Here is a 13,675-nt window from a genome sequence, read left to right as displayed (position 1 = left end):
AACTACTGAGGATTTTTCTAAGACAAAACCTCTGAACTTCTGAAAGTCTCGCATATAAACAGATGTCTCATCTTCGCCGCGTGTCCCGAAAGACCCCGGAGCTCTTGCAGAAGACCGGGGAACATTATGAACAAGCTGCCACTTCTCCACCGGGTGATACCTGCGCCAGTGACATGTAAGGCTGCGTCGGATTGAACGCCAATTCCCCACGTCCCTCATCAGCTGCACGTGTGACGTCAGCAATTATTTGTGCGGCGCGGCCTAAAAATCTCATTTCGATTAGTGCGATTAAGTCATATTTCTCCCCGGACACATTGACAAAGAGTAATTACTTATGCAGGAATCAAATGTCTTCTCGGTCTGCCCCCACTGCTCTGTTTGCTTCCGTTACCATGGAAACAGCGAGAGCATGATAAGTGTCCGAGTTGGGATTAAGTTTATAACTGCTTTCAAACAATCTTGATGTTGGGGTTCGGGCTCTGAGCTAACAAGGGCCCTCATAAGTTCATTAAGGATGAGAACCAAGCGGTCCGTTTACCATCTGAATGGAGGGTCTCCACTGAGGGAAACGCCCACGAATCACATTCTACAAGACGAAAACGGACACTCCAGGAGATGCATCGGCATTCAAAGCGGGGCGGTGGGAGAGGCGCTCTCAGCCCACATGGGTTTGCTTTGCTAAAGTGGCGCGCTAAAGGAGCGTCCGGGTCTGGCCGGCCCTGCAGCGGGGTCGCGATCTTGTCAAGGCGTCGACGTGTCTCGACATGAAATGCTCAGGGAAGCGATGCAGGGGACATTCCGCCAGCGTGGAAAAGGCCACGGCAAATCCTTTGTGAAATTAACCGAGTGTTCGGAATAAGGACAGAAAAACTATGTTGAAAAAGGGGTTTTTTTTTTTTTTTTAAGTGGACTGGAGGAAAAAGTCGCAGTCACTGCACTCCTGGTGGGCAGCAGGACGGCTCCTGGGTTGCAGCCACGTGCACGGCCAGATGTGCGAAAAGCAGGGCCGCTCGAACGCCACTGGAATCGCGCCCACTGAAATTAAGCACTTTATTCTCGTGCTTCACCACGTGATCGATGGCGAGCCCAGAAACTTCCTTAGGAAACGATGCCCAGAAACTCTAGAATTATGTTTTTGAGATGTAATTTTTAAGTTTTAACGTTAATCGAAGGTTTTCACTTTTGGCTCCAGTGTGGTGGAATGACCTCCCCCTGTCACTCAGAACTGCTGAATCCCTCTCAACAATCAAAAAGGATCTCAAAGTATCTCTTTCAGACTCACTTCTCCCCTGATTTCCTGTAGGCTTCATAAACATGTACTATGTTATCTGTTTAATAATTTAAAAAACAAAAAAACTATACGCAGCCATATGCTAGTTTATACCGTGGTAAAAGACAAATTGGCTATACCCAAGAATCATGTGTCTGGATCCAAATCTCTACTTCCGTTACAATAATGAGCTTTTTGCATTTTTCTCGGAGATGTACGCCACTTTGGAGAAAAGCTAAATGAATAAATGTAAATTTAGTTGCATTAAAGTTTCATTGTTTTTCCTTGTTTTTTCCTTATTATTTTCCTGATGTTTTCAGCTTTTTAATCTTCTCCCCTCCTTCGCAGGCCCTAGGCGCTGTGCCCACGGTTTCTAAGGGGTAGAACCAGTGCTGTAAACACAGCAGCCACGTTCAGACCTTCACGTTCCAAAACGAAGACCTCCGTGGGGCCATCGTGGGATAATAAGCACATTTCCAACATGCGCCAGGGTGCGAGTCGGAAGCGTGATCCATCCCAGTGACGAGGTCATACAAATATTGACAGCGGCGTGTGAAGGGGTGGATGGCCTTGTCCTGCGAGAGCAGCGGCTCGGGAAAACGCGAGGGCCTTTGAAAAAACCCTCCTCGCCGAGAGACACCTCAGCTTTGTGCAGCGGAGCGAGATCAAAACGTATGATTTACATACTGAATAAGAACGGTTCCTCTCCGCGGAGCTCCGAAACAGAGCTACTCGTCTCGGCAATAAAGGACCCCATGAATAGAGCGGACCCAAACTGCAGACGCGGCTCGACCCGCGACGCCTACAAAGGCCGCGCGCTTTTCCGCGCCCCAATCCCAGCTCCGAAGGGGGCTCCGATTTAACACGGCACCGCGACCCTCATCCATCACGCCGCGGTGCTGCACGCACGGGCCTCTACGAAAGTCATCAATACGAAGAGGCTGACATTTCCAAATGGCACGAATGCAGCAGAGGGGCTCGCGGCACCTTCTTGGGCGAGATGGAGGGACGAGCCGTCCCGTCGACACCATCATGGAGGCAGAGATCCGGCGCCTATAGGTATCCAAAGTCGGCGGTGATGGACGTTTGAGAGCCTTCGCTGCAAGGCAGCTGCTCTTATTTATAAAACAGGTGTGTGCTGGCAATCCTCGTGCGGACAGCCGGGAGCAATCCATCAGGCCTGCGCTGGTAGGAGACAGACAGCCCAAGAGATTACTGCAGATCCGCCGCCCGCCGCCGCACCGCTGCACGAATTCCAGCTGTATTTGCCACATGATGGATTAGAAACTCGCAGGTCGCATCGTGAAAGAAAGAATGTGATGAGGACTGATTAAAAATTTAAAGTTACTGGATTCTGGTTACAACTGTGTAATTTCTCTGCTGCTTGTTTTCTTTATGCTCCAGTGCGATGACGGGAGTGTTGAGGCTCGAAAACACCCAGATTAATATAGCTGACAGCTGCTAAAGGTCTCCCATCAGTTTATGAAAATGAGCGGAGTTTTACCTGCCCTGGGTACCTGTGACAAGGTGCCTTTTCGTCAGTAACTGAAGCAGCACAGCTTGTTCCTCATCCAAAAACCCAGTTCTTCTCCAGACGCACAGAGCTGGGTGAAAACTCAATCCCCAGCTTTATGCGGAGACAGGAAGAAAGTGTGGGACATGGTGGGACACTGAGGCTTGCTCGACACTGCCCTCTACCGTCAGCAGCCAGGCTGACACTTAAACCCAGTCCAGGACACAGAGTTATTATTGTCCATCTTTTTGACCCTACCCTCCCTGTCTGTAACACAATTTACATCATGACATATTGTTAAAATACTGCTTTATAATGCATAACTCTTTTTGAAGCCTGATTTTTCTGCATAGTAACCCTTAGTGCGAATACAAGAACACATCACATGCCTAAGTCATACAAATGTTTCTGATTTTTCACTGTTGGACTTCTGCACGAGAGACACCTCAGAATGCAGCAGTACAGAAAAGGATTTTCAGCTGGAAGTTACCGCTGCGCTGAGTGCAAGAAGAATGATTTTTTTTTTTTTTTTTATCCAGTGGAAAACCAGACCAGACAGAACTGAGGAACTGGAGGTCAGTGGAGGTCAGTGTTGTACAATCACCTGCAGACATGTCCCATTGCGTCATGAAGGACATCCTCCTACTTCCACTGGTCTCACTCACAATGAGTCCTTAATGCTGATAAAAGTTTTTCTTTTTTAATAAAGTCTATGCGTTAAAACATTTCTCTACAGTGCTGTTCTGTTCACTAAAAGTTTGACCATTGTTTAATAAGACAGAGAATCATGAAGTATGGTTTTTATTGAAGCTCGGAAAGAGCCTATTTGGAACAGAATCGAATTTAATAAAAAATGTTTATCAAGGGATGATAAGAGGATTTACTAAGAGAAGCACGAGCACCCACAGCCCGATGATAAACAGCGAAGAAACACGTAGACTGAGTGCCGAAGCGCAACTTCTCCGTGTATAATATTATAGAGCAGAGAATAAACATCTCAGTCGTAGAAACTGCGCGTCCCTGCTCGTGAGGTGACGGAATCGGCGCGAGAAACACAGGTCTGGGGAGCGCTGACGAGGACGATGAAGACGATGAGGACTCCTCTCGCCCCCCGGTCCTCGGACGGGACGTGAGCGGAAAGTAAAAAAGCGGAGGTTTGTAACGGACCCGCAAAGCGACGCGCTCCTTTATTAAAGCACTGAGCGCGCGGGAGAATCGCGGCGCGCGACGCGGCACAGCACACACGAAAGCCAGGATCATAAAAGGTGCTCATAATAGATGATGATGATGATGATGTCATAGCCTGATGACATTTCACGCCTTTAAACCCCAAACAAAGTGAAAACCCTGCAGAATTTACAAAGCAACATAGTTTTCGTTTTTTGTTCTTAAATATCAGTTCAAAAAGGTACAATCGCAACGCGCGTCCTTAAAATTCTGCACATTAATATCGGGAGGAAAGGACTGGATGCGACAATAACACGGAATGCAAAAGTTTCCCAAAGTCATTTCTGGGAGGATGACTCGCGATGCGATCGGTGATGAACGTGCGAAGTGCGCGCGCGTTACCTGTCCTCATGCTGGACCATGGGCTCTTTGACCAGGGGGGTTCAAGATGACCACGATGACCAGGGCGAACAGGGTGCGAATATCCGCAGTTTCCGACAAGCCTCCGCACCGAGCGAGCGGCCGCCGCCGATGTGCTCGTTCTCCGCCACGGCGCGCGTACCCCCAACTCGGGCGCGCGCACCTCGGGCAAACACGCAGGGGTGCCGGAACGGAGAGCGACTGACAAGCGGCGCGCAAAAATAAGTGTCCACGATCACTGAACGATGGGGTCCGTGTCCGCACCTCCTGACGGCCGCTTTCACCGCGCGTGATGGGCAGACGCTCGTCCCCGTGTCAATGTGTCCGCACCCCTATATCTCCACTGGGTGGTCCCCATCGCCCCCCCAACACCCCCATCATCAGCGAGACACTTCGTTAACTGTTTAGAGCACAAGGGACGCGCAAATGTCCTGTTTCTTCACTGTGTTTTTATTAATGTAACTGATTGAAATGGACACATTTTAAACACATTCCATTCTTGATACATACATCATTAAAAAGGGTGTGTATCACAAATTGAGACAAAGACGCGAGAGCACTAAGAGTAATATAACATTTATGTAACATACTGCAACATCCTAATATTTTAAATATGAGTTACAATTAATGATATATAAACATGACTCAGTGTGGTGACATATTAAATGAGAATTCCGTTCCCGACAGAAATCGTGCTGTTCAATAACTCTCCGATCCAATACATTCATATTTTTTAATTTTGCAGAAGCGTTTCTCCAAAGAGATTTACAGTGATTATTAACCAGTGCTTATCTGACACATTTATAGAAGGTGATCTACAGTGTTTACTACAGTGAAGTCCCTACGGTCACTCACATCTACACAGCGGAGCAATGAAACACACAAATCAAGTGTGTATATTTCTGACTGCGTGGAAGTGGGGTTTTATTCGCGTGTTATGTGGAATGCACGCACTAGTAGTACCCCACTCGTGGAGACACTCGTACCCTGCGCCTCCTTGCACGGCCACGTGTTGTCCACGACTCGAGGGCTCTGGATAAACACCACACGCCGGGTGTGTAACAACTCGTCTGCTACTAAGGGATCAGAAATATTATAATATTACCAACAGTATTCAATGCATATTGCACATCGAATGGGGCGTCTTAGACCCCCCGTTACGTGGATGCTGCACGCGCACCAAGGTTACGCGGGACTTCACGATCCAGGTGGGGGCACCATGGTCCTACACGCCGGTAATTATCGATGTCCTGGGTTCTAACCCAAAAACAACAACCTTGGCCTTACACTAATTTTCTTGGTACTAGTTCACTTACCCTACTAGTGTTACACCCTAAAGTTTATTTATTATGCAAGAACTGTTTTAAAAGCAAACATTCAGTATTTCAATAACTTTTGACAGATTAAATACTTCATAAAAATCTCCTTTGTACTAGGAACCCGTATTACACTTTTAAAATTCGATAAATAAAACCGAGATGCGCAATTAAAGCGCCCCGAGCAGAATCCAGTCCAACTCGCCTTCTCCTCCCTCAGCTCGGGTGAACGTGGCTCTTCATCTCCAGCGGGATCAATTGAATTGTAGTTTTCGGATGCCCGTCTCTAGCAGACATTAATCGTTACCGTAGCCGTCAACAAACTACATTTCCCATAAATCATAGCCCGTCGCGATGGAAAGCCCACTCTGCATGGGATGCGCACGCGCGTCCCAGACGTGGCAAGCCGCATCATGGCTACTTGGAGTGTCTGCGGGAGCGGGATGCGTGGACTCAAGATGCGCGTGTTCGTGTCGCTGGTGAGTGTTTCCAAATGATCGTCCCCACTGCACGCAAAGTGTGTCGTAACCGAACGGCCGAGTCTGAAGCGGTGTTTCTTGGCGTGTCGCCCTGAAGAGAGTAGCGAAGCGGTGAGCGGCTCGACGAAGTTGGACTCGAGTCAGCGAGGCTGACTGACTCTCCGGCGCGCGGCTGCGGAGTTGAACTCGGGCGCGAGATCCGTGACGGTCACAGTGAGTCAGTCGTCAGTTCGTCAGAATCGTACATGATGACAGTCAGTTACAGCAAGCCGTATCCTTAGCGAAACGAGAAAGCGGGGCTTCGCAGTAATTTAATGTTTCTTTTATGAAGCGGTGTTTCTTATTTTTGAGAAATTTAATGTGCAGTTTGTGACGGATGCAGTCCGTCGGACCTTCGTACGACGAGTAAGTAAGTTCCCGTGGTTTCGGACCTGTTGGCGCGCTAAGGGGTGGGGGTTCGGGGGGGTGGTTCTCTGCGGCGGCTCACGTGATTTTTAGACCAGTTCAGACCCTTGAGGTAACTTTCAGTAGGTGCGGACCAGGTGGGATCCTTAGACGAGGTACCCCACTACGGGTCACGTGACTCCACACCTGGGCACACCACTGTAAACGGTTCCGCACAGGCGGTCACGCGACCTTACAGCTGATTGGGTGTGCAAGGAGGGCTCCTGCAGCAAGTCACGTGACTCTAGGTACTGTCGGGTTTTATTTATTAGAGGCACATACATGTGTGATTGAGTTCTCAGTCTGCTCTCGCAAGCTTAAGAACTTGGACAGGTCTTGGTTGTGTTTGGACCTCGGTTTGCCCCTCAATGCAGTGTTGATGGTCTCACATTTCCCAGTCACTTTTCTGCCTTCTACCTGAAGAACATCTTTAAACAGCTTCTGTGTGTAATTTTAGGCCACTGCCAGTCGAGCCTGAATGCACTTAACTGCTGTAACCGGACGTTGACCCACCCTGGAGGGTCACGCAGGTCCTGTAACCGTGCGGTCGCAACACTTGCTATGCAGACAAGGAGCTTTGCGGAACCTCTGATCAGAAGGCAAATTGAGTCAACGCAATTACAACTCTTCAGCGTTCCTCGTGTTCCCTTGTACCTTCAATGCATTTTAAGTAGCCTGACTGTTCAGCTCCTTTGAATATCAAAATTTCAACATCCATGTACTCACCCGTCTTCCACCGCTGATTTTCCCTGCTATTTAACCTGTTCCTCCTGTGTTTTCAACAACACTGTGGTTATAACTCTGCAGTGAGATTCCTCCACACAGATCTTTGCCCTTTGGTAATAACCCCCCCCCATGGTCTTCCCTGCTTGTAGAGGAGCTTTATGACCTGAAGGAATGAGGAAGGGCTTTGGAGTTGCACTGTGAGTTTGTGCTGACTCAGTGGTTCCTCGGAAGACATACAGTCATTTATTAAGCACATTTGTATCAGTACATGGGGGACTGTGACCGTCATGTCTGCTCTCTACCCCTAAGTCCAACACTCTCTCACTTATCTGATGTGACAGATTTTTAGTAATAAGTTACGTAATGTATTGCTCAAAGCCTGATTGTTCTCTGCTGCTTATTTACTCCTGGAGAAGTTTGTTGCCCCCCAGAACATTTACATTTATTCATTTAGCAGACGCTTTTGTCCAAAGCGACGTACATCTCGGCAAAAGTACAGTTTATGCATTAACCTTCTTTTTCGAAGGCTGTCTTCAGGGTTAGTGTCCCCTAGTTGGGGTTTAGCCTGTGGAGTAAATGAAATTGAGAAGAATTAACAATACATTACAAGGCAGTGTGTGAAATGGAAACTGCTAATTCAGATTACAAGGCTGTGTTGTTTTTGGAAGTGTATTGGGATATTGTCCCTGCTGCACCGTGTGCCGCATGTGTAAAACACGTAAACCGATAACAGCTGAAAAATGTGAATACAGGGTGGGTGCGTGCGTGCGTGAGAGAGAGAGAGAGAGAGAGAGAGCGCGCATGTTATTGGCCAGATATCCAGCCGTGACTGGACGCGCTCCTCTGAGGGCATCCAGCTCATGTTTTCCTCGAATGCAACACTCGCACTTGCTGAAATGTTGATGGCCGCCTGTGTATTAAGGAGAATGTCATGAGGGAATATCATTAATTCCAGTTTCTCCAGAACAATGAATCAAACCAAGTTTGGCTCTTGCGAAGATGAAGAAGAGGAGGCATTGTAAACGTGCTCTCCTTGCGTGGAGAAAAATCGTGATTGATCCACTGAATCAGTTTATTACTGACTCTGGCATCTTAAGACTGTTGTAGACCATAGCTGAACGAGGTGTAGGACCTGTATCTCCTCACAGTGAGCACTGCTCTTCTTTCTCTCCTGTTTCATCCTGTGTCCTTCCTCTGTGTGTTCATTGAGGGTATCTGGTCCTTGTATGACCCCTTCCAGAGCGGGCCATTGTTAAACTGCCCCTTGACTACAGTGGTCTGGTATAGTGGGCAGGTCAAGAGGAACAGAGCGATGTTACTTATCGGGCGTGTGTGGTGAATCACTGCCGGAGACCCCTTAGTGAACATCCATCTTTGACAGTTGGGGGGGTAGAGATAAAGCATTTGTCATTCTGATTCTGTGTGCATTCCTCTCCTAAGTGTTAATTTAACTCAACAACAGAATCCAATTAGTGTCAGACGCATCTCGTATGATGTCTGTCTGTGGCTGGAGAATTGAAACCTTTGTTTGGGAGGTCAGTTGTCCTATCTGACCATATTAATCATTGTCTTTAATGCAGCGAGCAGTTGGAGGAAGGTCCTTGGCATTTCACCCGTTGCAAATGTTTGTGATAAATGTCTTAGGCGAATGGGGAGGGCTCCTGTTTCAGTTCCTCTGTGAGACTGGCAGCTGGTGGTTCTGTTCCTCACTGTTTCTCCTGGCATATTTCTGATGTACACCAGAGATGTTTTTTTTTTTTTTTTTTTTTTTTTTTTCATTTATTAAAGATACTGCCGTTGCATCCTCATAATTTGTTGTGCTAGATCTGCACGTGTTAACAGCCAGCAGTATTAGTTTCCACTCATTAAAGGACCCTTATGGGAATATATCAAAGCATCAAAAACTAAATTGTTTGGCCAAAGATACAACAGCACAAAGTACCTTATCAGAAGTCCAGTGCATTAATACTGAGCCAGACTCTGCATCTACAATCCCACTTTCACTGTTCTCCTATGGTCCTGCATCTCATAAGTTACAACTCTTATTTCAAGCACTTGTTCTCCAAGACCTGCCTGCAGTTTGGATTCACGGTTTCACTTTTCATTTGAATGTGTTATGGGGGCAGTGCTGAGTGTCTTTAGTTGTGCAGATCTAACCTCTTTTTCCCTCCGTCCTCCACCAGGTGTGGCTGGTTTCTATGTCTCAGGCTGTAAAAGTCTCCCCCCTCATAGAGAAAGTCAGCGACCACAAAGACTTCAAGAAGCTCCTCAGGACAAGAACCAACGTCCTCATCCTGTACACACATTCAGGTCTGAAAGAGCTCTGTATTGAGAAGTGTGTCCTCATGGGTCTGTGGATGACGACTCCTCCTCCGCCTCCCCAGTACCCAGTTTGACCCATGTCTGATCAGAGAACAACAAGCAGAATGCAGTTTTAACACAGTTAACACAACAGTGCATTTGTTAAAATCCAGTATGTTAAAATTTAAAACTTCAATCTGCTTTACAAGCACTGGCGCCTCACATCTTCTGGGCTCTGGCTTCACACATGAGTTTATATGTGGCTCAGTGTGTGTGGAGTTTGCATGGTTTCCTAGTGTGTAACATGGTTTTTGTGTCAGACCAAAGAAGTACTACTCTAAACTGTCCTTCCTGTGTGAATGAGTGTATATGTGATTGCTGTGTGATACCTCATCCCAAGTGTCCCCTTCCTCGAACCCCTGCCTCCGACACAGGCTGCTGACCTCTGCGACTCCTCCCTGGACAAGTGGTTATTGATAATGGAGAGATGGTTGAATTGATAGAAGGATCAGCTTTACAACCAGATCTTTGGAAAGCAGCTTGAAGGTTAATGACAGTAAACAAGAGTACACAATTTGAGAGAAAACAAGTCTACTTAATTGAAAACATCATCTTCTTCAGTGACTGAGAAAAAGGACATGGGTGAATGTAACCTGTTACAGATAAAAACTAGGGGCTTCGCTGTTGCAAATTCAGAGGCCCAAATGTTGGGAAGCATGCCTGGAGTATTTTTTGACATGTTTTAATTGTGTTTGACTGGTTTGCAGTCCAATTGGCTTCACACAGGGTCATTTACAGCTTAGTACACTGAAGTCTTTGGCCTAAACTGTGGCCGGCACGACACAACCACCGGTGGAACGTACTCAAAGCCAGGAGCAGCAATGCAGTCAACGGAACCATAAATACCGTCCGCAGCTATTAAGGAAATCACTTTGTAGCCTTGGCAAGCTTCATTTGCATGTTCCACCTTCGTGTGAAGTGCTGCTGTCATGCAGAGGGCATGATTTGCAAGCCATTTTGCATAAACAATCGCAGGGCTTAGTTGTTTCATAATTTAAAGTGTATTTCAGGCTGCGCAGGGTTATTGGAGATGACTGGTGTGATTGATTGCAGGCCTTGCCCGCTGCGACTGGTCGATGTCAGAAACCCATGCTTTCTTATGCGCTTTCCTTCTTGTTAATATGATTTCCTTCTGGTATACCTGGGATCTTATTTGGTGGTCTGGGGGGATTACCCCCTCCCCAGATCCTGCCCTGGAAGTTAAGCGCTGTGTTCAGAGCTCTTATGTTTCCGCACTGCACAAGTACGCTCCACATTAAACCAGTCTCCTGTAGGTTCTTTAGAAGAGGAAGTAGAATTTGGAGTGAAAATGCAGCAGTGATTAACCTATGACTGGGCTTATTCAGTACTTTAAAATACAGTACGTGACTGTTTTGGAGACAGGGGGCGCACTAACTTGTGTGTTGCCATTGTGGGTGAGCAGGAGAAAGGCGAGGCTTGTTCACTTGTAATGCTGTTTTTGTTCTGCTTTTCCCAGCAACATCTGGTGACACCCAGCTGAAGCTACTGTCTGAGGTGGCCCAGGCGGTTAAAGGGCAAGGGACCATCGCCTGGGTGAATTGTGGGTAAGCTCTGACCCTGCCACCACCAAAGTTGAATTATTTAAGGAGGGGAATTGTAACACAGTGCTTTTTTTTTTTTAATGGAGGCCATGGTGATGAGAGCGATATTCTTCCAGTCTTTGAACGGTTCTTGCCTCACTCGTCCTGCCATCTGCCAGACTCTGTCCCTCTGGAGCCGTTTAATACTTAAAGTTTTTAAATGAGACATTAAAAACCCTCTGTCTCATCTGATGTCTCCTTGCCAACACCTGGGTGACAGAGAGGTTTTATAAAAAAATTAATTAAAAACAAAAAAAAAAAAAAAACATGGCGCTCAATCGGCGGTCGCCTCTCACGGGGACATCATGGTTTTGGAGATGAGTCACTGGGAAACGTGCTGTGTTTGCGGGGCTGCGTTCCCCCTATCTCCCAGATGCCCTTCCTGGCGAACTGTCAGAGCTAGGAAGATAAATACATTTGAAGATATTGCACCGGAATCAGTAATGCCATGGGGATGGTCCCGTCCGGGTAGCCGTGCTAACACATGTATGTTTCCCTGCCTTTAGAATTCCACCGTCTCCTTCCTGTTTCCTTTGTTCTGTTTTTGTACTTTGTTGCTTGTCGTCTTTCCGTTTTATCCACTGGACAAAAAAATGGAGCAAAACAATAAAAACCCCGGAAAAAAATGGCGCTGGCAGGGGACCCAGATCCCTTCTGACCTCTCCCACCATCTATGTCGCTCAAAACAAATTTATTTTCAGCATGTGGTTCATGGTCTCGAGGATGGTGGTCGAGCTTTGCTCTCTGCCTGCCAGAAGATGGATCAAGAAATCGTTGTGAACTGAATACAAATGAGTCGTAAAGGGAACTTGTCTGAGACTTGGGCGACATGAGAACACAGAAGCCAGCTTGTCAGATGATTTGCTTTAAAGAGATGTCTTTCCACAACCAACTACGGGTTTTGCAGGTTACACCTCCCCAAAGTTTGCTGATGTTGCCGTATCCGTTTCTCCTCGCCCGCTGTGTCCCTCGAGGGTCCATGTGGTTTGTGGCTGCAGCACAGACACGACGTGGCCCCCCTTCTTATGTACATTACTACCTTTAATCCGCTGTGAGCCATAGCAGGTAGATGTTAGAATGAGTGTCAAAACAAAGGCTTGTGGAGTTTAACGCAAAGCAGCCCCCAGGTACCTCGGCGAGAATCGGCAATCGCGCAGGCCTGGTGTGTTAAGCAGGCTTGCTGCTCTCCTCCACTCTGATGACAGCAGTGAGAGATGGCCAGCTGAGTTAAGGGAGCTGGATCCGAGGCAGTGCTAGGTGCAACCTGGAAAATGTGGGAGGAGGCTTTTAGAAAGTTTTGCCCCCCCCCCCCCTTTTTTTTTTTTTTCTCCTCCCCTCTTTTTGCTCTCTCATATCTCTGAGAAGGGGGAGGGAGCTGAACTATGAGCTGTCTTTTTGAAATCTGCACGCAGATGTTTAGTACCAGTGAAAATACCTGTTTGGGACAAAGAAAGTGGGCAGATGAGTGAAAGAAAAGTAACCCAAGCGTCTGACATCTCTGGGAACTGCTGCAGAAGAGCTGAGAGGGCGTGACAGCTGGTTTCCTGCTTTAATCTCTTAACCAAGTGCCTTATGAGTAAATAGGGATTTCCAGCAACTTGTACTTTTCCCTCCTACTGTATAACCTGTGGGTCCTGGTCTGTCTTTGCATCTAGTCAGTCCTGCACCACAGGCTCTAGATAAACTGGTCTGTGGCCATAGCTTCAGCCTCACACTGGCTTTGGACCGTTTTTGCTCAGAGGCAGTTTGAATGTTGTTCTCAGCATTTCAATCACGACAGCGGAGTTCCTGATGAGCGAAGCGATAAGTGACTTTAACAAGGGCCACGGTGTTTTGGAGAAGCGTTTCCACCTTTCTGTGCACGTGCTGGCTGTGCGGGCGGAAATGGGTCGACCTTAGGGTCATACCGAGGCGGCAGGTCTCATTGACTTGTTCCTTCGTGAGGTGTCTCTGGACACTCGCTTTTAATAACGCTTCACCCTGAGGCCTCATCGTCCACCTGGTCCTCCAGTGCTGATTGCATCTCTCTCCTCCGTCGTGTCCCCTGTGGAGTTTTAAATTAATTGAACTCTCACTCGACTGTCTCTGTTCACCTTGAATTGCGCCATGCTGCGCATACCAATGTCAGAGCCCCCTCAATGAGGGAAGCTTACAATGCGCAAAAAAATTAGGCTGACTGGAGCCAATCAGAACACCCCTTTTTAACCACTACCTACTGATAAGGCCATCTATCGTGAAGTTTAGAGCCAGCGTCTCCCAGTGGTGATGTTATCCTTTGTCTGTGACACCCAGAAGAATAGCTTGGTCTGTCTTTAGTCCTGCAATCCTCTGATTGGCTGCCCCTCATCTAATATCCAGGCAGCTGGCCAATGGGAGTG

General features: G+C 47.5%; 2 protein-coding genes across 4 annotated transcripts in view; one reads left to right on the top strand and one right to left on the bottom strand.

The window, feature by feature from the left end:
* Nucleotides 1-4,690, bottom strand: part of LOC108928369 (semaphorin-5B-like) — a 98,654-nt gene extending 93,964 nt beyond the window's left edge. For both annotated transcript variants that reach the window (XM_029256596.1, XM_029256597.1), the window contains exon 1: nucleotides 4,353-4,690. In XM_029256596.1, the coding sequence (XP_029112429.1) occupies nucleotides 4,353-4,362 (10 nt within the window). In that variant the 5' untranslated portion in view covers nucleotides 4,363-4,690. The remainder of the gene's footprint in view (nucleotides 1-4,352) is intronic.
* Nucleotides 4,691-6,087: 1,397 nt separating this feature from the next.
* Nucleotides 6,088-13,675, top strand: part of LOC108927717 (protein disulfide-isomerase A5-like) — a 32,485-nt gene continuing 24,897 nt past the window's right edge. The window contains exons 1-3 of one of the 2 annotated variants that reach the window (XM_018741177.2): nucleotides 6,088-6,165; nucleotides 9,519-9,645; nucleotides 11,174-11,261. In XM_018741177.2, coding sequence (XP_018596693.1) covers nucleotides 6,100-6,165; nucleotides 9,519-9,645; nucleotides 11,174-11,261 — 281 coding nt within the window. In that variant the 5' untranslated portion in view covers nucleotides 6,088-6,099. Of the gene's footprint in view, nucleotides 6,166-6,293; nucleotides 6,379-9,518; nucleotides 9,646-11,173; nucleotides 11,262-13,675 lie in introns of those variants that run through there. The other variant, XM_018741186.2, reaches the window with a different exon arrangement.

This window comes from Scleropages formosus, chromosome 12 (assembly GCF_900964775.1).
Source record: "Scleropages formosus chromosome 12, fSclFor1.1, whole genome shotgun sequence".
Taxonomy (NCBI): domain Eukaryota; kingdom Metazoa; phylum Chordata; class Actinopteri; order Osteoglossiformes; family Osteoglossidae; genus Scleropages; species Scleropages formosus.
The sequence above is the reverse complement of the archived record's forward strand: the minus strand, read 5'-3'. Positions and strand labels throughout refer to the sequence as shown.